The 24,194-nt window shown below is 37.6% G+C and overlaps 1 protein-coding gene across 2 annotated transcripts in view; it reads right to left on the minus strand.

Moving 5' to 3' along the window:
* Positions 1-23,584, minus strand: part of LOC110575268 (intracisternal A particle-promoted polypeptide) — a 38,766-nt gene extending 15,182 nt beyond the window's left edge. For both annotated transcript variants that reach the window (XM_044914498.1, XM_021684270.2), the window contains exons 1-6: positions 23,251-23,584; positions 18,312-18,743; positions 8,923-9,078; positions 7,751-7,918; positions 3,208-3,345; positions 2,343-2,465 (exon numbers count right to left, since the gene is read on the minus strand). In XM_044914498.1, coding sequence (XP_044770433.1) covers positions 2,343-2,465; positions 3,208-3,345; positions 7,751-7,918; positions 8,923-9,078; positions 18,312-18,743; positions 23,251-23,542 — 1,309 coding nt within the window. In that variant the 5' untranslated portion in view covers positions 23,543-23,584. The remainder of the gene's footprint in view (positions 1-2,342; positions 2,466-3,207; positions 3,346-7,750; positions 7,919-8,922; positions 9,079-18,311; positions 18,744-23,250) is intronic.
* Between the last annotated feature and the right edge of the window lie 610 nt (positions 23,585-24,194).

Raw genomic sequence — 24,194 nt, forward strand, 5'->3', positions numbered from 1 at the left:
CTTCAGCTTTGCCAGTAACCAGCTATGGGAAAAGACAATTCACAACCTTCCTGATCTTCAGCTTGCTCATCTATAAATAAAGGGGTTGAAATAGATAATCTCCAAGATGCCTCTCTAGCTCTATGATTTTAGAAGATACAATACTGTGATTTATAAGAAATACATAATTGGGGGACGCCTGGGTGGCTCAGTTCGTTATGCGTCTGCCTCTGGCTCAGGTCATGATCCCAGGGTCCTGGGATCCAGCCCTGTGTGGGGCTCCCTGCTCAGCGGGAGTTTGCTTCTCCCTCTCCCTCTGCCCCTCCCCCTGCTCATGTTCTCTCTCCCCACCCCTCAAATAAATAAAGTCTTAAAAAAATTAAATTATAAAATATATATATTTATTTATTTCTCATCTATATATGGTCTTCATCCACAATTCCTTGCTCACAGAAACCCAAACCCTTGGAATTTCCAAAGTATTAAGAATGATCAGGGTTGTCTTTTTTTATGCTAATGAGGTAACTTTGGGAAAGCACTTAAGGATGGGGGGTGGTTGCCAAAGGAGCCAAACCTATGATTTGAGTGTGGGAACTTTCAGTCTCAGCCCCTGACCTCTGGGGATAGAAGGTGTAGAGGTTGAATCAATCACCAATGACCAATGATTTAACCACTCATGCCTATGTATAGTGAAGCCTCCATAAAAATCCAAAAGGAAAGGGTTTGGAGAGCTTCTGGGTTGGTGAATACGTGGAGATCTGGGGACAGTGGATATCTGGAGAGGGCATGAAAACTCTGTGCCCCTTCCTCATAACAACTTTGCATCTCTTCCATCTAGCTGTTCCTGTGTTATATCATTTTAGTAGTAACATTTTCTCTGAGTTCTGTGAGTCACCCTAGCAAATTAATTGAACCTGAAGAGGAGGGACCATTAGAACTTCTGATCTATAGCCAGTCTATCAGAAGCACAGGTAATAGCCTGGGGAGGATGAGCATCTTGTAGGACTGAGCTTCAACCTGTGGAATTTGATGCTATCTCCAGGTATGGGTACATAGTGTTAGAGTTGAGTTGAATTCTCCAACACCCAGCTGGTGTTCTGAGAACCTCTTCTTGTTAGTAGGAGGGAAACTGCCCCTCATCCCTATGTTGAAAACTAAGTCTCAGAACACCTAATTTATATGAGAAGATAAAAATAATAGATACAAAACAATTAGAGAACACTATAGTATTACACAATAGAATACAGTCTGTACCATGTAATTTGAACATTAAAATGCTAATGGAAATCTAAGAAGGTATTCACAAAGCAGAAAGAACTTGAGGTGGGAATAGCAGGTTGAGTTGTTATAACAATGAGCACACTGCTCACTACTCTACAGGTACATATAAATCTGCTCTCCAATTCTGGACCAAGAATTAGGTTCTACTTGACAGTGCTTACCAACTACTTCTCAGGGTATAGTAGACAATTAAAATAATGTTTGTACACCATTTTAATATATAGTACAACATTTTTCAAATCTGTCATAGCATTATACTCTGTGTGGACTGAATCAGAATGTGCCCTGTAAGAAAACACTGAAAATGCCAAAAGAAGAGACAGTCAGATTGTTTTTTATATCCTCTTCCTACTTAGAAATACTTACTAAGGACTGTATGGGAGAGAAAGTGACAAAGATGCATGAAGGTTCAAATGCTTATTTTGCCAGTCAGGTATTTGTGCCTATCTGTAATTTTTAATTCTAGCTTTGTTTATTTTGGAAAAAAATTATTATTTTGGCAATACAGAAATAAAGATATAAGAGGTTAAAACATATAAAATGTTAAAAGCAATACTTCCATACTGTCAGTGTCAAGCATTCAATACTAACAGACATAAAATACAGTTTTGTTAAAATAAAGCTTCAAGTTTAGCTGTTTTTTTTTTTTAAAGATTTTATTTATTTATTTGAGAGAGAGAGCATGAGAGGGGTAAGGGTCAGAGGGAGAAGCAGACTCCCTGCCGAGCAGGGAGCCTGACGTGGGACTTGATCCCGGGACTCCAGGATCATGACCTGAGCCAAAGGCAGTTGCTTAACCAACTGAGCCACCCAGGCGCCCCCAAGCTTAGTTTTTTTAAAAAATATATTTTTAGGGGAAAAAAAGGGGGGCACCTGGGTGACTCAGTCAGTTAAGCATCTGACTTTTGATTTCAGCTCAGGTCATGATCTCAGGGTTGTGAGATTGAGCCCTGTGTTGGGCTCCATGCTGGGCATGGAGCCTGCTTAGGATTCTCTTCTCTCCCTCTGCCCTTCCCCCAAAAGATAAACAATAAAATAAAATAAAATACATTTTCAGGAAAAATTTTTTAGAAAGCAATTACCTTGCATTTCGCAACACCCAAAGTAGTAGCGTGACATAGCCATGTTGCCAACTACTTCCCACTTATTTTCATCAGGATCAAATCGTTCAATGGTGTTCCCTATCTCAGCTCCAACCCATCCACCTGTAACCAAATAGAAAAATGTCAATTCTGGATAAAGGAGTCTTATCTTTGAAAAATACCTTAGAAAACATCTAATCTGGCAACTTTATATTCTGAATGATTATCACATGGACCAGAGGGTTATTTGTCCAAGATCATACAAAAAGTTAGAATCTGACTATAAAACTTGGATCTTAACTCTCTGCCTAGTTTTCATCAGAGATTTAAAACAAAACAAAATAAAAACAAAAGTTCATCATATTGCTTAGGAAATAAGGTATTTTGCAAAACTACCTTTTGAAACAACTTCTGCATATTCAGAATGGCTATCCTAATCATGAGATTTAACTAGTTAGCTAAAGTACTTCACTGGACATCTTATCTACATTTTATCTCCATCTCCTTCTAAAAGCTCCATACTTGACAATATTCCCCAAGTAATTCAATCTTGAAAATAAAAATTTATAAAGCTGAAAAAATATAAGTTTCTTGGGGCGCCTGGGTGGCTCAGTCGTTGAGCGTCTGCCTTTGGCTCAGGTCATGATCCCAGGGTCCTGGGATCGAGCCCCGCATTGGGCTCCCTGCTCGGAGGGAAGCCTGCTTCTCCCTCTCCCACCCACCCTGCTTGTGTTCCCTCTCTCGCTGTATCTCTATTAAAAAAAAAAAAAAAGTTTCTTATGGGAGGGAAGGAAAATGTCTAAAGTAATTAGAATCTAAGAACTTAAATAATACTAGATATCCTTAAACCAAAAAGCATAATTACCCAAAGCATAGATAGCCCCATAACACACACACACTCCCAAGCCACAGCGGGGGTGATTCATTGAAGCTACAGTTGTCCACTGTTTAGTAACTGGATCATAGCATTCAGTACAGTCAAAAATCATTGAATCCTTTTCACCTGAGTTAAATAAAAGAGACACATATCAGAAGGTTTAGTGATGCTAATAGCCTAGAACCATAATACAATATTCAGTAGCATTCTGTATTATCAGAAATTCAACTATTATGTCTGATTTTATACTATTCATTAAGATTAGTTTGCCCCATAAGTGTTATTATAAATCAATAGCACTGTCATTTATTAAAGCCCACTTAATGAAACAAGGCATAATTTTCCTATTATCTATTTCTAATTCTACCACCCAAATAATCCATGTAATTTTGGGGGATAAAATTTGTCCTTTAACACTTCTATATTTTTTCATGTATTAGTTTGGATACCTGGCTCTGGTATAATTTGAATTTTAATGCAATCCTTATCTAGCAACAAAGAGAAAATTAAAATTTCTAAAAAGGTACCACTTAAAATAGAATTTTAAAAAAGACTCTACCTAGAAATAAGTCTAATCAAAGATTGTACAAGACCTCTGGCAGATAAAATTTATAAACTTCATTTAGATAAAATTTTAAATTAAGGAATATCTAAGTAAATGAAGAGATACATCATGTTCATGAATTAGAAGAATCAATGTAAAGATGATTATCCCCAAACTGCTTTATAGATTTAACATAATCCCAATTTGAAACACACTTTTTTTATTGTGTTAAAATACAAGTAACTTAAAATTTACCATCTTAACCATTTTTAAGTGTAGAGTTCAGTGATGTTAAACACATTCATATTTTTGTGCAGCCATCACCTCTATCAACCCCCAAAACTCTCTACATCTTGTAAAACTCAAACATTATACTGATTCAAACAATAACTCCCCATTCTCCCCTCCCCCAGCCCCAGACAACCACCATTATATTTCTTGTATTTTATGATTTTGATGATTCTAAGTACCTCATATAAGTGGAATCATACACTATTTTTATTTATTTTTTTCCAATTAACATTTTTTAAATTTAAATTCAATTAATTAACATATAATATATTATTGGTTTCAGAGGTAGAGTCAGTGATTCATCAGTCTTATATAATACCAGGGCTCATTACATCACGTGCCCCCCCTTAATGTCCATCACCGTTACCCCTTCCCCCTACCCCTCTCCCCTTCAGCAGCCCTCAGTTTGTTTCCTATGCTTAAGAGTCTCTTATGGTTTGTCTCCCTTTCTGATTTCGTCTTGTTTTATTTTTTCCTCTCCTCCCCTATGATCCTCTGTTTTGTTTCCTAAATTCCACATATGAGTGAGATCATATGATAATTGTCTTTCTCTGATTGACTTACTTCACTTAGCATAATACACTCTGGTTCCATCCACGTCATTGCAGATGGCAAGATTTCATTTTTTTGATGGCTGACTAGTATTCCATTGTCATACATTATTTTTAAAGACAGATTTGACAAAAGAAAACAAACAGATTTGATGCACTGGCTCTAAAATTTATATAGAAGTACATAGGGCCCAGAATAGCCAAGCACTCCCACACAAGAATAGTAAGGGGAGAAACTGTCCTATCAGGTAAGCTTATCAGACTTAAAACAGACCTATAGTGATTAAGATAACGATACACAGAGAGAACAAAACAGAAAAGAAATTCTAGAAAGAGATACCAACATATATGATTACCTGATATATGACAGAGTTTGCACTGCACAGCAATAGGGAAACAAAAGCTTTTTATGCTGGGATAATTGGTTATATCTATGAGGAAAAGATGAAACTGGTTCCCTACTCATATTATGTAAAAACTTAATTCCAAGTGGATTGCACACATACATTACAGACATACAGTTAGTTCTAAAACTAAAATTTTAGAAAATAATAAAGGTATATATCCTCATGACTTTGGAGTAGGGAAGGATTTCTTTAAAAAGATACTAGAAACACTAACCATAAAGGGAAAATAAATAATAGAGTTAGCTACATTAAAATGAAAAATACAGGGGCACCTGGGTGGCTCAGTCATTAAGCGTCTGCCTTCAGCTTGGGTCATGATCCCAGGGTCCTGGGATCGAGCCCCACACTGGGCTCCCCACTCAGCGGGAGGCCTGCTTCTCCCTCTCCCACTCCTCCTGCTTGTGTTCCCTCTCTTGCTGTGTCTCTCTCTGTCAAATAAATAAAATCTTTAAAAAAATAAAATGAAAAATACATTTATCAAAAGATACCATAAAGAAAAAAAAGATACATAAAGAAAGTGAAAGATGAAGCAGCAGAGTAGCAAAAGGTATTTGCAGCACATATAACATATAACTTTATGAGGGCCTGGAATCCTGAACATATAAAACTACTGTGCAGAAAAGAATCAGCACAGCAGGCCTGAGAATGCCTATCCTTGGAAAGACCTGCTTGCAAGATTGACCCTTGGCTGGAATCTGGAAACATACCTTGTAAACAATTCCCTACACTGATATAAAAATTTCCCTAAATAATAAAAGTGGCCTTTTGCAGTGATAAAAATGTCCTGGAATTGGGGCGCCTGGGTGGCTCAGTCGTCAAGCGTCTGAGCAAAATTTTCTACTACAAACCTGAATTACTTTGATAATAAAAATTATCTTAAAATTATATATATATATATATATTTTAAGATTTTATTTATTTATTTGAGAGAGAGAATGAGAGAGAGAGAGCACATGAGAGGGGGAGGGTCAGAGGGAGAAGCAGACTCCCTGCTCAGCAGGGAGCCCGATGTGGGACTTGATCCCGGGACTCCAGGATCATGACCTGAGCCGAAGGCAGTCGCTTAACCAACTGAGCCACCCAGGCGCCCTTAAAATTATATATTATAAAATATCTTAAAATAGCAATGTTGATATTATTAATAATAGTAGGCCGAGTTGAAGTGCCTGGCTGACTTAGTAGAGCATGTGGCCCTTGATCTCGGTCATGAGGTTAAGCCCCACATTGGATGCGGAGCCTACTTAAAAATAAATAAATAAATAAATAATAGTGAAATCATAGCATTTTTGAAGGGTGCCCATAAGTATTTCTGTGGCATGAGGAAAGGGGACACATATATATGAAAGTGTCACACAGGACACTGTGACCCTATGTTAAACAGGAGAGTTCATGCAATGAAACTATCCATGATTGCCAAAACGTATATAAAAAGAGCTATGAGAGTTTTAGTCAAAGATTATATAGAATCATGGTCTTTATGCTGACAGAAAGTTATTGCTTAAAACTCTTATTTCTTTGTTGGGATTTCTGGATTCACCATGGCATTTATTGATTTAATGAACTGAGTTCTTTTTCTTTTTAAGATTTTATTTATTTTATTTGAGAGAGAGTGCACACGGGGGGAGGGGTAGAGGGACAAGCAAACTCTGCACTGAGCAGAGCCCAACGTGGGGCTCCATCTCACGACCCTGAGATCATGACCTGAGCCAAAATCAAGAGTCAGCTGCTTAACCAACTGAGCCACCCACTTGCCTCTTAATGAACTGTTTTTAAGGGACAATTATGTTCCCTCCAAAAGAGAAGTAAAAACCAAATATTCTCTATATCTCTCTCATCTTAAACTGACAGTATCCTAGTCAAAAAATAGTAATAACATTTTCAAGAGGTGCCTGGGTGGTGCAGTCGGTTAAGGGACCAACTCTTGGTTGCTCAGGTCGTGATCTCAGGGTTGTGAGATCAAGCCCTACATTGGGCTCAGCGCTGAGCCTGCTTGAGATTCTCCCTCTCCCTCTGCTACCCCTCCGCTAGTACTCTCTCTCAAATAATGAATAAGTCTAAAAAAAAAAAATTTTTTTATATACAACTTTTGTGTTTTAGACTAACCCATAGAAATAAGGCATAATGATTAGTTCTAAGGGTTAGAGGACCTGCCTAGGCTTGTTCCTATAAAGACAAATTATACAGAAGTAAATACTGATATAAAAGCATTAACATTTATTTCTCTTTAGATCCTCCTCTGATAATTAGTTCCCTCCAACATTCAAAACTCCTTTTATTTAATCTTATTAATAATTTTATAATTCCTAATAATAGTTTCAGAAAACAGTGATTTCAACCAAGAAATATATCCCAATGTCTAGATGACTTAGTTTTTATAAATCTCATTGCCCAGGTAACTATGTTAATTAAATACAACTTCCAGTATGTGAAATTAAATTTCAAAATTAAAACAATTTTTATCACAAACATTTGGTGCCACATTTTATAAACAACTTTTCATCAAAATCAAACCTACGTATTCTGCCTTGGGATAAATCACAGTATCCCTCTGGTCTGAAACATTCAATTATCTTCTGTTTCCTCCTTTTTTTTTCATTCATTTATTCATTAAATATTTATTGAGCACAACCATATCTATGTATACCCCACAGTACCTAACAATATATATAAGTCATATAAGAATGCAGTCAACTTACAGCTAGAGACTAAAAAGGGAAAGAAGACATTTTCATTATTACCTCCAATAGCATAAACCATCCCTCCCAGAACTGCTACTCCCAGCCCACATCGAGCCTGATGAAGTGAAGACACAGTGGTCCAGTACTGGCTAAAGGTGTCAAAACGTTCTACACAGCTGAGGGCTCTGCTATCACTCCAACGACCCCCCTGCAACCGAGTATATCCACCTGAATGAAGGAAAGGAGATACACAGCAAATCACTTACTGCTAAATATGGAAATGACAGTAATGAGAAAAATCTAGCCCTCTACATCTAGACATTCAGCCAATAACTATTTCATAGCCAGGAACAAGTGCTTTAGAGTCTGCCACATATACATATATTATTCTTAAATACGCCAAGTCCTGAAAGATGATGGCTTAAATGCAATGAGGTCAACCAGTGTTCTACCACCTGGTTTTGGTTATAATAGAATGTTAGATAAAACATAAAAGGAGCTAGTTATGTGTCTAGTTAGGAGGTCTCATTATGACTTCTATTAGTATCTTTTTCAATTAAAAATAGTTGAAACCCTTGTTTAACTGCACATCCCATCAGTAAAAAAATTGTAGCATGAACTCAAAAATAACATATTTAGATAGCATACATGAAATCATACATATAATTATATACAGATTATAAATTATGTTATGAAGTATATATAAAATATCATGTATGTAAATCTGAATAATCTGTTTATATATACATCACATATTAATAATACTTAATGTTTTTTAAAATAAAAAAGATGTTTTAATATGTTCACCTGATACTTCTGTGGATTATCTTGTATGCCCACACTTTAGAGACCACTAGTTCCTATAATCCCTAATCATCTAAGACACCATGAATAGTTAAAAATGTTGAGATTTTCCTTATTTTTCACTGGAATTCACATTTTTAACTTTTCAAGCAATATTTCATAAATCAGTTATTTGACACTAATTGGACAATCTAAGAACCCAACAACTTATATCACAGAATAACAGATGTCAAATAAATAGCTATTTATTCTTAGATGTATCCACTGTATTAAACATAATCAATTAATCTGTAGCCTCTATGTGAAATTAAATATACCTATTTGACACACTTGCATATTCTGATGTGTAAAACAATAACAACAAAATATTCAAAGGTTTTACTCCTAAAAATAAAGATTATTTGTATCACTTTTTAAAAGGTTCTCACCTACTGCATATAGGTACTTTCTTGCTTTCTTCCGAGGCCGAACTTTAGATGTCTGCAGAAAACTACAAAACTTGTTCTCTTTGGGAGATTTGCACACCTCACAGTACTCTTTCAAAAGTGTTTGCAATGCAACACGAAGATTAAAATCAGATACTCCTAAAGCAAGTTTGACAAGATACTGTTTTAATCAACTATTAAATAATATTGAAAAGACATGTTCCCATAAAGATAGAACACATTTATCAAAAAATAAAAACTCATCATCAGGCAATTGCGATTGTTTCCTACAATCCCAAATATTATTTTTCTCATTGTTACTAAAGAATATACTTTCCTTCAATCAAAAATTGTTTTTAACAATATGTTTCATAATATCTAATTTAAAAACACGTTTGAGGATTTCTAAACAAAGATGGCAAGGTAAAATAGGACCATGATTATCCAACAAAATGGAAAAATAAAATAGCCCAATATTCTATACTTATGACTTAATAACGAAAAGATAGGGGTGCCTGGGTGGCTCAGTTGTTAGGTGTCTGCCTTCGGCTCAGGTCATGATCCCAGGGTCCTGGGATCGAGCCCTGCTTTGCAGGAAGCCTGCTTCTCCCTCTCCCACTCTCCTTGCTTGTGTTCTCTCTCTCGCTGTCTCTCTCTCTGTCAAATAAATAAATAAAATCTTAAACAAAACAAAACAAAAAGATATAAAATTATGTCATATACTTTATTTATTTATTTTTTTAAAAGATTTTATTTCTTTATTTGAGAGAGAGAGACTGAGAGAGAGAGAGCATGAGAGGGGGGAGGGTCGGGAGGGTCAGAGGGAGAAGCAGACTCCCTGCCGAGCAGGGAGCCCGATGCGGGACTCGATCCAGGGATTCCAGGATCATGACCTGAGCTGAAGATAGTTGCTTAACCAACTGAGCCACCCAGGCGCCCAATTATGTCATGTACTTTAAAAAAGGGTAGTCAATGCAAGAAACAAAAGATTCCAGTGGGATGAGGTCCATCTCCTAAAACTTTGAGCATGATTGGGTATACTGTTCCTGCCCAAAGATGCTTAGCTGAGGTGAAATGGGGATGAAAGTCAACCTATGTCCACTTGGCAAGCTATAAGACCTGGCCTCTTTTTTTTTTTTTTTTTTAAGATTTTATTTATTTATTTGACAGAGAGAGACACAGAGGGAACACAAGCAGGGGGAGTGGGAGAGGGAGAAGCAGGCTCCCCACTGAGCAGGGAGCCCGATGCAGGGCTCGATCCCAGGACCCTGGGATCATGACCTGAGCCGAAGGCAGACGCTTAACGACTGAGCCACCCAGGCGCCCCAAGACCTTGCTTCTTGAATGGGATTATTTTCTAATTTACACAAAGACACCATATATGCTAGCAAGGGACTGTCTCCAAGCTCTGTCCCTATACCCCAGAAGCAATATTGAGGAAACAAGGTCAATTAAACAAATATTGAGAATTCTCACTAATGACTAATAATTTGGAAAGGCAGAATGAGCAGGTAAGAGGTAGAACTGAGAAGTCAAACAAAAAACCATTTCAAGAAATCCTTTAAAGAACCATCAGTAAAGACAGAATCACCATGGCTTGCCATCTAACAGAGCACAGTATTAGCCAAAGTCCACACTAGTGAGACACATTCTTAGCTGGGTTAAGTAAGCCCTGACACAAGATCAGTAACAGGATCTCAGAGAAAGCTCAGAGCCCAGGTCCCTAAGCAAATATCTAAGCCTTAGCAGATCTCTGTTCTTCCACCACCTTCATACCTCAGGCTAGAAAGAAGTGGTGAGAACACAACACAGTCCTCAAATTTTAGCTGGAAGTTACATTAAGGTAGAAAGGGTGTCAAGGAGAATTAGCTTTGCATCATCAGAGTAATCTGGTTTGAAGAGAGTTGCCCATGTTATACATGAGCATTATATCAAGAAGTAACAACTATTAAAATATATCCCAGGAAAAAGAAGAGAAAGAGACTGCAGAATTCATTCTGGAAGAAAACATTAGCCACAAACAGAAACAGACTTGACATACATGCTTCACAGGATAAAATTACTTAAAAAGTTAGATCTGGGGCACCTGGCTGGCTCAGTTGGTAGAGCATGTGACTCTTGATCACAGGGTTATGAGTTCAAGCCCCACACTGGGCGTGGAGCCTATTTAAAATAAAAATTAAAAAAAAAATATAGATCCTATTAAAAAAAAAAAAGAGCTCAAAGGCAGAATGAGATGCCTTGCTAAGGAAACAAAGTGAGAACCTGAAATGATAGTATTACAGACTTAATAAATTAGAAACAAGAAACACAATAGATATGATGAAAAATCAAACCACCAGTTTGGAGTAAAGACTTGAGAAAACAACTGTGAATACAGAACAAAAGAAAATATTTTAGGGGCACCTGGGTGGCTCAGTCGTTAAGCGTCTGCCTTTGGCTCAGGTCATGATCCCGGGGTCCTGAGATCGAGCCCCACGTCGGGCTCCCTGCTCAGCAGGAAGCCTGCTTCTCCCTCTCCCACTCCCCCTGCTTGTGTTCCCTCTCTCGCTGTGTCTCTATCAAATAAATAAATAAAATCTTAAAAAAAAAAGAAAATATTTTAATATTAGAAGATGATAAATATGAAGGACAAAGAAGTTCCAATAAAATGATGAAGACTGTTGCTCCTGGGTGGCTCAGTCAGTTAAGCATCTGACTCTTGATTTCGGCTCAGGTCGATATCAGGGTCATGGGATCAAGCCCTGCGTCAAGTTCTGGGCTCATCGTGGAGTCTGCTTGTCCCTCTCCCTCTGCTCCTCCCCCTGCTCGTGTGTGCGCCCTCTCTCTATAAAGTAAATAAATAAAATCTTAAAAAAAAGGATGAAGACTACCAAATGAAACATTAGAAGTATTGAGAAATTTCATACAGGAAGATTTCCCCAAAATGAAGGAAAAACTGAACCTTTAAAAGGAAAGGGTATATAATTATACTCTAATGAAAAATGACTAACACAAATCAAGAATAAAAATAAATAGGGGCGCCTGGGTGGCTCAGTCAGTTAAGTGGCTGCCTTCGGCTCAGGTCATGATCCCAGAGTCCTGGGATCGAGCCCCACATCGGGCTCCCTGCTCTGCAGGAAGCCTGCTTCTCCCTCTCCCACTCTCTTTGCTTGTGTTCCCTCTCTCACTGTGTCTCTCTCTGTCAAATAAATAAATAAATAAATAAGTCTTTAAAAAAAAAAAAAAGGAATAAAAATAAATAAAATGCCATTATCATTTCCTAATTTGAGTGTCATATTTCAGAGAAGTTGCTTCCTGAAATAATTGATCAGTTATCACTAATTAATAAAAACGATAACTAAGGTTTTGAAACAATGAGCCTATTCTCATAGTTCAAAAGCACATCTGGGAGGACCTGAGTGGCTCAGTTAGTTAACCACCGACTCTTGGTTTCAACTCAGGTCATGATCTCAGGGTCATGAGATCGAGCCCCAAGTCAGGCTCTGTGCTCAGCTCAGAGTCTGCTTGGGATTCTTTCCCCTTTCCTTTTCCTCTCCCTCGCCCTCTGCTCCTCCTCCCTCCCCCCCATTCTCTCTCAAAATAAATAAAATCTTAAAAAAAAAAAAAGTACATCTGGGTGCTAGGGAGGTGGGTGGGGGGACAGGTTAAATAGGTGATGGGGATTAAGGAGTGCACTTGTTGTGATGAGCATTAGGTAATGTACAGAAGTGTGGAATCACTTTTTGTACACCTGAAATTAATATTACCCTGTATGTTAACTAACTGGAATTTAAATAAAAACTTTTTTAAAAAGTATATCTGGGTGCTAATCTTCTATGAGTTGATGCTAATAAATCTTTTGGAAAAAAAAGAATAACAAAATAATTCTTTAGGCATCTAAGCAGAAAAGGCAAATCATTAAAAAAAAAAAAGGACCATGTCATAAACTTTGATTGGGGGCAGGGAGAAATACCATGATAACTTAAGAATACTATGCCCTGGGGGGCGGGGGAGGGGAGGTCTGGGTAGCTCAGTTGGTTAAGTGTCCCACTCTTGATTTTGGCTCAGGTCATGATTTTTTTTTTTTAAGATTTTATTTATTATTTACTTGACAGAGAGAGACATAGCGAGAGCAGGAACACAAGCAGGGGGAGTGGGAGAGGGAGAAGCAGGCTTCCCGCAGAGCAGGGAGCCCGATGTGGGACTCGATCCCAGGACCCTGGGATCATGACCTGAGCCGAAGGCAGACGCCCAACGACTGAGCCACCCAGGCGCCCTCAGGTCATGATTTCATAGGTCATGAGATCAAGCCCTGTATTGGGCTCCGCGCTCAGCAGGGAGTCTGCTTGAGATTCTCTCTCTCCTCTCCCTCTGCCCCTCCCCCCTACTTGAGCACATGCACGTGTGTGCGCTCTCTCTCAATAAATAAATAAATAAATAAATCTCAATTTAAAAAAAGATAATAAAATGCCCAGGGTACCTAGGTGGCTCAGTCAGTTAAGTAACCGACTCTTGATTTCACCTCAGGTCATGATTTCAGGCTCAGGAGATCAAGCTCCCAGTCAGGGGCATGAGATTCACCTTTTCTCTTTCTTGGGTCTTCTCTTTATATGCACAGGTGTCCAGCACCTAGCTGACCAAAGTGAGGGTTGATGGTTTTCACCAAGCAGCTGTATATTTCTGTTAGAAGCGTCAGAGAGATTCCATTTGTGATGATTTAAAGCTGAGACTTCTAGGACACTTCTGCTGAAATAGCACTTATAGGTAATGCCCACATTCATTTTTCTTAATGCCCATGGAAGGGTGGGGGCAGGGGGTGGGGCTGGAGGTGGGGGTTAAGGAGTATAGGGTTAAGCTGTAGAATGGGAGAAGTCTGGGTTCAAGTCCAGGCTTTACACTTACTAAATATGTGATAGGGACAAACTACCCAATCTGTCTGCTTCAGTTTCCTCATCTGTAAAATAGAAATGACTAATAGTAAAACCTACTTTTTATACTGTGAGAACCAGGGGGTGAGTGGGTGGCTCAGTCAGTTAAGCCTCGGACTCCTGATTTCAGCTTAGGTCATGATTTCATGGGTTGTGAGATAGAGCCCTGTGTTAGGCTCCTCCATCAGCAGGGAGTCTGTGATTCTCTCTCTCTCTCCCTCTGCTCCTCCTCCTGCTCACAGCACACACACGTGCTCATTCTCTCTCTCTCAAGTAAATAAATAAAACCTTAAAAAAAAAAAAAAGACTATTATGCCCATCCATGGGGTGCCTGGCTGGCTCATTCGATAGAGCATGCAACTCTTGATCTCAGGGTTGTAAGTCCCAGCCTCCTGTTGGGTGTAGAGATTACTTTTTTTTTTTTTTTTTAAGATTTTACTATTTATTTATTTATTTATTTATTTTATTTTTTAAAGATTTTATTTATTTATTTGACAGAGACAGAGACAGCGAGAGCAGGAACACAAGCAGGGGGAGTGGGAGAGGGAGAAGCAGGCTTCCTGCTGAGCCGGGAGCCCGATGTGGGACTCGATCCCAGGACCCTGGGATCATGACCTGAGCCGAAGGCAGTCGCTTAACCGACTGAGCCACCCAGGTGCCCAAGGTTTTACTATTTATTTATTTGACAGAGAGAAAGAGCACAAGCAGGGGGAGCAGTAGAGGGAGAGGGAGAAGCAGGCTCCCCACTGAGCAGGGAACCCAATGCAGGGCTGGAGCCCAATGCAGGGCTCTATCCCAGGACCTGAGCCGAAGGCAGACACTTAACTGACTGAGCCACCCAAATTTTAAAAATCTGTAAAAAAAAATTATGCCCATCCAAATTGCTGTTAACTTAAAAAAGCAACAGGCAGAAATTCTCAAGTATGAAAAGAATTCAGGAAATAGAGTAATCACGAGCTTTTCTTGAAAAAAGTACTTGGTGGGCGCCTGGGTGGCTCAGTTGGTTAAGCGACTGCCTTCGGCTCAGGTCATGACCCTGCAGTCGGGCTCCCTGCTCAGCAGGGAGTCTGCTTCTCCCTCTGACCCTCCTCCCTCTCATGCTCTCTGTCTCTCATTCTCTCTCTCTCAAATAAATAAATAAAATCTTAAAAAAAAAAAAAAGAAAGAAAAAAGTACTTGGTGATGAAATCCAGCCAACCAGAGGCGCCTGGGTGGCTCAGTCGTTAAGCGTCTGCCTTCAGCTCAGGTCATGATCCCAGGGTCCTGGGACTGAGCCCCGCATCGGGCTCCCTGCTCTGCAGGAAGCCTGCTTCTCCCTCTCCCAATCCCCCTGCTTGTGTTCCCTCTCTAGCTGTATCTCTCTCTGTCAAATAAATAAATAAAAATATTAAAAAAAAAAAAGAAAGAAATCCAGCCAACCAAAAGACAAATCAAAAAAGAAAATTTGGGAATAAAAAGACTGAAAAAGGGGATGCCTGGGTGGCTCAGTCGTTAAGCGTCTGCCTTCGGCTTGGGTCATGATCCCAGGGTCCTGGGATCGAGCCCCGCATGAGGCTCCCTGCTCCATGGGAAGCCTGCTTCTCCCTCTCCCACTTGCCCTGCTTGTGTTCCTGCTCTCACGATCTCTCTGTCAAATAAATAAATAAAATCTTAAAAAAAAAAAAAAGACTGAAAAACTGGTAGACAACATTAATTCATTTAAATACAAAACAAAAGCACAGAGCTAGGGAAATCATGATTGAAAAAAAAAATCTATATAAAGGTATAAACCTTGGGTGGTGGCATAGGAAGAAAAATAATAATGCTAATTACCTTATTTTTCTTAGTGGGTCTATACTGTTTAAAATTGAAACACAAAACAATGTATGTTAAAAATATTGGAATTAAAAATTTAAAAATAATAAATAAAAATAAAATTGAAACACAAATGAAACTTTTATTTCATCTTTTAATGATTTTCATCTTTTGTCCTTAACTCGATAAGAACTTTTTAGAATGAGTGTTTCTTGAGATAAACATTCATTGAAATTAGTTATTACTTCAATTTCTTAACTTTTAATGAGATTTAAGTATGCTTTTTGTATTATAAATAGTATGTACTGAATGATTCTTACATTATTTTCTGTTTATTCATCCAACCATACATCCACCCATCATCCATCATCCTATACAGAGATATCTAGAATGATGTTTACTAAATGTTAATTATAACTGGTTATTTCTGGGTGGTGGACTTCGGGGGAATTTGTTGTTTTATTATTCTTTATTACCTAAACATTTGTAAGAGGATGTACCATTTTTAAAAAGCAGTCATTCTCTAAAATGGCAAGAAATAGATGTGTTATCATATAGCTAGTAGTATTAAATTTCCTGAATTATTCCAGTGGTAAATACAAAAAAATATACTGGGGGGAAGTCTACATATTTCATATAACATAATTTAACCATTTCTATTAAGTCTTTTGCTCTCTCTCTAAATTTTGTGGTAGTCTCATTATTTTTCTACATAAACTGCCCACCTTTTCTCTAATATGATAAAAAAGAAAGTTTCAAAGTTGAAATATATTAAAATCTTTTTAAAAAAATCCTCCATTTACTTCTCCCTGACTCCTTGCAGTTTTACTCCAGTGAAATACCTTTAGCTGACAATTATTGGGCATGCTAATAAGCAGTACAAGGTTTGAATATTATAACACTAAAAACCTGTAGGAAAACATGCCCCAATTCTAGGTAACTTTCTCTTGCTCTTAGCAAAGGAACTTTCCTGCAGCACTCTGTATCTACAGAACTTGAGAAAAGACAACTCAACCATGAAAGCTTTTGTCCCACTCCTAAATTCTCATATGATTCAAGCAAAAATGTGTCTGGATAATTTCTCTCTTCTTGTTTTAGCATTTAAATACAATCGGTCTTCATTATTTGTGGATTCCTTTACTTATGAAAACATCTACTCATTAAAATGCACTTGTAACCCAAATTAACACTCATGGTGCTTTCCTAGTCATTCACAGGCATGCTGCAGAGTGGAAAAAAATCTGAATCACCTGAATGCATGTTTCCAGGTGGGAACTGAACAAGGTGACGCTCTGCCTTGTGTTTCAGCTCTCATATTATAAACAAGTGTCCTTTTCATTGTCTATTTAGTGCCATGTTTTTCACATTTTGGGCTTTTTGTTGGTGATTTCATTGTTAAAAATGACTCCAAGCATACTGTTGAAGTGCTGTCTAGTGTTCCTGATTGTAAGAAGCCTGTAATGTGCCTTATGGAATAAATACATGTATTAGGTTTCATTTAGGCATGGGTTATAAGGCTGTTGGCCATGAGTTCAAAATTAATAAATCAAGTATATATATTAAGTAAGATGTTTTTGATAGAAACACACATAAAACAAGGTTATGTATTGATCAGGTGGCAAAAATACTGTGACCTAGGTAAGAACTTACCCAGTATTTCCCCTAGGAACAATGTCTCAGTATTTGCCAATTCAGTGCTTGTGGCAACTTTATAGAACAGAACTACTGTGAATAATAAGAATTGATTGAGTAATGTATATGCATTAATAAAAAGACATCACTCAGAAAAACCTATCAAATTCTGTTAATATCGTTAAGAGTAGAAAAAAACCCTAAAAATCCACATTAAATATAATTCTTTCACAGAATTACACCTTTAATGCTAATAGTGTATTTAATTGATAAGATCATTTGTAACTCAGTCACATCCTAAAGTTTCAGTGCATGACAAGAGTAAGAGCTTCAAATCTTGAAACCAGGTCTAAGATAGTTTATAAAAATAAATTTAAACATGGGGCGCCTGGCTGGCTCAGTCAGTGGGGCATGCGACTCTTGAACTTGGGGTTGTGGGTTCAAGCCCCACATTGGGTGTAGAGTGCTTAAAAATAAAATATTAATATATCAATTAATAATAATTAATATATTTATATATGTATCATTTTTCTAATATAAAAATTAATACTATTTTATACTACAATGAAAAGTATTTTCAGCTTAGTACCTAAAGATGATTCAAAGGCTATTTAGAAGCTATGATATTATATTAATAAAAAGTTAATTTTATAATGAGAAGACTTACAGGATTTATTGAGTTTGGGTTTTGTTTTTAGCATATGCATTTTCCTCAAGTGTCAGGTTTTGCTCAATTTTTTAGGGGAGCAAGAGGAAATCTTCCACTGAAATAATCAGTACTACCAAAAACAGCAGTGGTATTTTAGCTCTGTCAGTAATTTTATCTATAACTCTAATCTCCTGTAGTATTTAATCTCAAGAAAGGTATGTAAGAATTTGATCAAAATAATGGGTAGAAATACTGAAATACTATCTGTAAAACACAAAAGTTGTATCTTGCATATATTAATCATTCAATAAATGTCTGCTATTGAACTGAAAAATGAAAACATTATCACATTTCAAACAGAGAATAAGCCACTGGATATTCACTCATTTGATACGCAAAAAAATTACCTTCTATATACTTTAAAAGCCTCTGAGGAGGTAATAAAGGGAATCGAATTGGTTCTAGCACTTCCACCACATGCTTTCTTCTTTTTCCCAGGTCCTTCAGAATCCATTGCATTGCAGCTAAGAAGACCTGATATTCATCCTCAATACTGAGCTCTTCGCTTCGCAAAATTTTGATTAGTTGATCTTTTGTAAGCGCCAGGAACTCTTCCCCACTGTGAACCTCCAAGAAATGGACATGAATGTAGTTTTCTGTGAATTCCAAAAGATCATGGCAGGCAATTTGCTCAGAGAACTGAAAGAGCCCAATGCAGTTCAATGGATCAATTTGTCCTTTCAGAAATTCACAGCATAGATTAACAACTTCAGTCAACTGTAGCATGTCTGCTGCAACAATCAGCTCCTGGACATTATTCACACCTATGTTCACTATACCTAGGGAATTAGGGAGACAAAATAACCAACAAAATAAAAACAAACATTTGACTTATATTAAGAAAGCATTATATTTAAATCTACTGATAGCTTAGTATTTACTGAGTAGATAGATGCTAAGTAAAAAGGCAACAAAGGATTTGTATAAAGAGTGCAAAACTTAAATGATGATACTTAACATTTATGGAACACTTACAATGGACAGAAACATTAATTGTTTTATCCATTCACTTAACTGTCACTACAACCCCATAGAGTATGTGTTATTATTTTTTCTTTTTCTACCAATTTAACAGAAATAGAAAGTTTATTTATTTTATTATATATTAAAAAAATGTTTTTTAAGTAGGCTCCACACCCAGCATGGAGCCCAATGTGGGGCTTGAACTCAGGACCCTGAGATCAAGACCTGAGCTGAAATCAAGAGACAGATGCTTAACCAAATGAGCCACCCAAGTGCCCTGAGGAATCAGAAAGTTTAAATAACTTATCTTCAAGTCACATGGTCAAGTGACTGAGGGTAGGGATTGACATCAAAGTCCATGCTTTCAACATTTTTACATAAGGCTATATGCATCTAACATTTACTGAGGCACTGGGGTAAGACAGGGTCCCCATCTTCAATTATGATAAAGTACCATACAAACATTAATTTTTTTTTTAAAGATTTTATTTATTTATTTGAGAGAGAGAGAGAATGAGAAACAGAGAGCATGAGAGGGAGGAGGGTCAGAGGGAGAAGCAGACTCCCTGCCAAGCAGGGAGCCCGATGCGGGACTCGATCCCGGGACTCCAGGATCATGACCTGAGCCGAAGGCAGTTGCTTAACCAACTGAGCCACCCAGGTGCCCCAAACATTAATTTTTAATACTAGGTATAAGCAAGTGTCTATAACATATGAGAAGTTATTAAATACTTAACATTTAAGTAACTATGTACACCACTTTCTTTCTAGATGACTTCACTTCCATATATTTACATATATGACTTTGGGAGAACACCAACTAGTCAAATATATTTAGAAGGGAAGAAAAACAATGTAATTCTCCTACCTGATAAGGACAAATTCTCCATTCAATCTTATACTTCCCTTTATCCCTTTTATGATATTCACCCCGCTAAACTATTTGTCTAAAATTTGTATTCCCAATAAGATTTATAGAGTCTGTTGGGGGGAAGCCTTCCGCTTCTGTATTCTCAATGCCTAGCGCCCACTAGGCACTCAAAAAATTTGTTTTAAATAAATTAATGGCCAAAGTGATTATCGTGAGAGGAAGAATATCGCTTGCTGAATGCAAACACGGGTTCCCGAAAGTAAGAAATGGAATCCACCATGGCAGTAAATGGTACACTGCAGAGAAAACTGAGATAAGACTTAGTTGAATGGAAAAAAAAAAAAGACTTAATTGAATGAAATGAGAATTCACAACAAATTTGGACAAGATCATGGGTTGTAATCTATGAAGACTGAATGCCTGCTACTGGATAAAGCCAAGAGTTACTTGAGAGCAATAAAAAGAATGTCCTATAACTACATAAGGCTTTATAGATTACAAAAAGCACTTTTACATTTATGAAAATTTATCTCATTTAATTTTCACATGAATTATGAAATGTTATCCCCACTTTACAACTAAGGAATATGAGGCTCTCACAAGTTCATTTCAAATTTTTAAGTACCTAAACTGCACTACTTATAAAGCTCTGAGAAGGCAGAGGCCCTGTCTATCTTGTTTACTGCTATATCCCTAGTGCTTAGCTCACAAAAAGTATTCATTTTTTTTTTTAAAGATTTTATTTATTTATTTGAGAGAGAGAATGAGAGTGGGGAGGGTCAGAGGGAGAAGCAGACTCCCTGCTGAGCAGGGAGCCCGATCGATCCCAGGACTCCAGGATCATCACCTGAACTGAAGGCAGTCGCTTAACCAACTGAGCCACCCAGGCACCCCTCACAAAAAGTATTCATATGGGATACCCTGCTGGCTCAGTCAGTACAGCATGTGACTCTTGACCTGGGGGTTCTGAGTTCAAGCCCCATATGAGGCGTAGAGCTTATTTAAAAAAAATAAGGGGCACCTGGGTGGCTCAGTTGGTTGAGCGTCTGCCTTCGGCTCTGGTCATGATCCCAGAGTCCTGGGATCGAGCCGCAAGTCGGGCTCCCTGCTCAGCGGGGAGTCTGCTTCTCCCTCTCCTTCTGTCCTGCTTGTGCTCTCTCTCTCTCTCAAATAAATAAATAAAATCTTCAAAAAAAAAAAAAAAAAGAACCTTGATTTTGTTGTGGGTAGTAATTGTGCCCTGCTAAAAATCATATTTCTTAGCCTCATTTACAGATAGGGATGAACTTTTTACTGTTTGGTCCATGGGATATAGACAGCAGTTACTGGGTATGGCTACCAGAAAAGCCTAAAAAGAGCATAGTCTCAGCTAGCAGGCCCTTTTGCCTTTTTCCCTTCCTCCTTCCACTGTCTGGAATTCAGCAATCATGAGATTAGACGCTACAAGCTATAGATGGTAGAGCAAAATGTTGGGAGAATATTAGGACACTAAGGACATCATGAAGCCACCATACCATCCCTGGAATGCCTATTATGAATTCACTTCTGTGGAAAAAGAAACTATCTTGTTAAGCCACTTGATATCTTTTACCCATAGCCAAATTCTCTTCTTAATTGTTATACCAATTATAGCTTTAAATGTCAGTATTCTAGAATGTTATTTCTTCCAGATATGTTCACTAGCTTCTATTTCTCTGGGTTTTACCACTTTTTATTTATTTGATGGAAGTGCTAATCACCAACATAGTGATAGTACCAGGAATATCTTTCACTAAGTATCTCTTGCTCCTACCCTTAGACAAGAGGCAGAATAAACACCTTGTAGCATTTCTTCTGTTTTTGCATAGTTCAACACTAATTCCTTTGGATTAATCTGTGTTAATTTACACTTTGCAAATAAGAGAAGCAGGACATTTATGAAGCTGTTTTCAGCTCACACAAGTCATTTAGAAAAGGTTAAAAAAAAATCCCTCAATGCTAATTTGTACATTAGCCAATAGATAGGGCTGCATTGCTTTCAGTAAATAAAACATAGTCATTTTTACAATCTCCAAATTAAGAGTTATTTTCTGATATTTTCCAAAACATAGTAAGAAACAACACAAAGAAATCTCCTTTTGTCATTTTTGAGGTTTAAATACCATGCACTAAATAAATAATACTTTATCAGGTCACATAATTATCTCCCACCAGGGGCGCCTGGGTGGCTCAGTCGTTAAGCGTCTGCCTTCGACGCAGGTCCTGATCCCAGGGTCTTGGGATCCAGCCCCGCATTGGGCTCCCTGCTTGGTGGGAGGCCTGTTTCTCCCTCTCCCGCGCCCCCTGCTTGTGTTTCTGCTCTATCTCTCTCTGTCAAATAAATAAATAAAATCTTTAAAAAAAAAATTATCTCCCACTAAGTAGTCCTTTAAGGAGAGTATGATGACCACAGTCTTTGTTTTCAAACATTTTTTCTGATTATATTGTATTTGCTCATAGAAAAAAACTTCAAGGCAGAAAAGTATAAAAATGAAAATCACGCATTTTCCCACAGACACTGTACTAACACTTTAGTGTCTTTCAAATCTTATTTCTATGTATTTTTGTTACATATCATATAAAACTTATACTTCATGGGTTTTTTTGTGTGTTTTCTAATGTTATCAAAACTTTTTAAAAACTTTTTTTTTAAGATTTTTTATTTATTTATTTGACAGAGAGATAGAAAGAAGCACAGGTAGGCAGAGAGGCAGGCAGAGGGAGAGGGAGAAGTAGGCTCCCCGCTGAGCAGGGAGCCCGATGCGGGACTGGATCCCAAGACCCTGGGATCATGACCTGAGCTGAAGGCAGCCGCTTAACTGACTGAGCCACCCAGGCGCCCTTTAAAAACATTTTAAAAATAAAAGGTTTAATTAAAATACATGCTGATTATAAATATTTTGAGGGGAAAAAGAAAAAGAGGGAAAAATAAAGATCTTCCATATTCCACCATCCAGAGATAAACATTTATCAACATCTGGTCTTTTTCCTGTGCACAAATAAAATGATTTTTTCTTTACAAAACTGAGTACTTATATCCAAAATTTTTTCCATTTAATATATTCTAAACACTCTTCCATAGTATATATTTAAATAATTTGAGAGATCTAAAAATATATTCCATGATACATACATGTGCCATAATTTATTTAACCATATAACCTACGGAGGGGTAGTTAGATTGTATTCAATTATGTACTGTTATAAATAATGTTACAATAAACATCCTGGTACATAAGTATTTGCCTGCATCACTAATTAATTCCTTATGATTCCTAGAAAAGGAATACTGAGCCAAAAGATATGAACTTTTCAGTCATAATAACATATTGTCAAATTACTTTCCATAGAAGTTGTATCAATTTATATTCCCATTGCAATGCATGAGTGATTACATCATTCGTCACTCAAAGCTATAGGCTCACTTAACATACCTGTATAAATGAAATCTAGAAGTATTTGAAAGATTCCAGCTTCAATTCCTAGAATCTGTACAACATCTTTTGAGGACTCTTTCATTCCTCCAGTGAACAAAGCTGCAAAGTAAGGACTACTGGCAGCCAAAACCAGCCGATGAACTTTAAAAGTTTCCTTCCCGACTTGCAGCTGTACATCACAGAAATGCTCTCCATTCCTCATTTTATTGATCTGGGCCAAGATGAGTTGGGCATGTTTATCTGATGAAAATGGACTATCACCAGCCTTGGGACTGTCCTCATTAGCCATGATGACAGATTAATTAAAAGGACTACTGCCCATAATCTGGTCCTACCCTGAAAAACAAAATAGAAGGAGACCAGAAAACATATTTTTGTGTTTAACACGTCTTCTATTCACACACATATCAAACATTCCCTATCCTCAAGAAGCTTACAATCTACTTTTTTTTTAAAGATTTTTTTTTTTTTTTATTTGACAGAGAGAGATGGCGAGAGAGGGAACACAAGCAGTGGGAGTGGGAGAGGGAGAAGCAGGCTCCCCACTGAGCAGGGAGCCCGATGCGGGACTCGATCCCGGGACTCCGGGATCATGACCTGAGCCGAAGGCAGTCGCTTAACCAACTGAGCCACCCAGGCGCCCCAGCTTACAATCTACTTAGGGACATAAAACACACACAAAACAAATAAGGACTAAGCCTGTGTGGTACTATTCCTAATAGGGTTTCAGGGAAGGAAATAAGTAATGGGGCCTAAAATAATTGGAGGATGCTTCACAGTAGAAATGCGACCTGAACTGGATATTGCAAGATAAAGATTAACATATGAGGAGAGGGCATAAGCCCTTCTAGGTGAAATAAAGAAAATAAGAAAAGGCACAAAGGCAGAAGTTTGTTGTTGTTGTTTTTAAAGATTTTATTTATTTATTTGAGAAAGAGAGA

Source organism: Neomonachus schauinslandi, chromosome 4, assembly GCF_002201575.2.
Source record: "Neomonachus schauinslandi chromosome 4, ASM220157v2, whole genome shotgun sequence".
NCBI classification, from domain to species: Eukaryota; Metazoa; Chordata; class Mammalia; order Carnivora; family Phocidae; genus Neomonachus; species Neomonachus schauinslandi.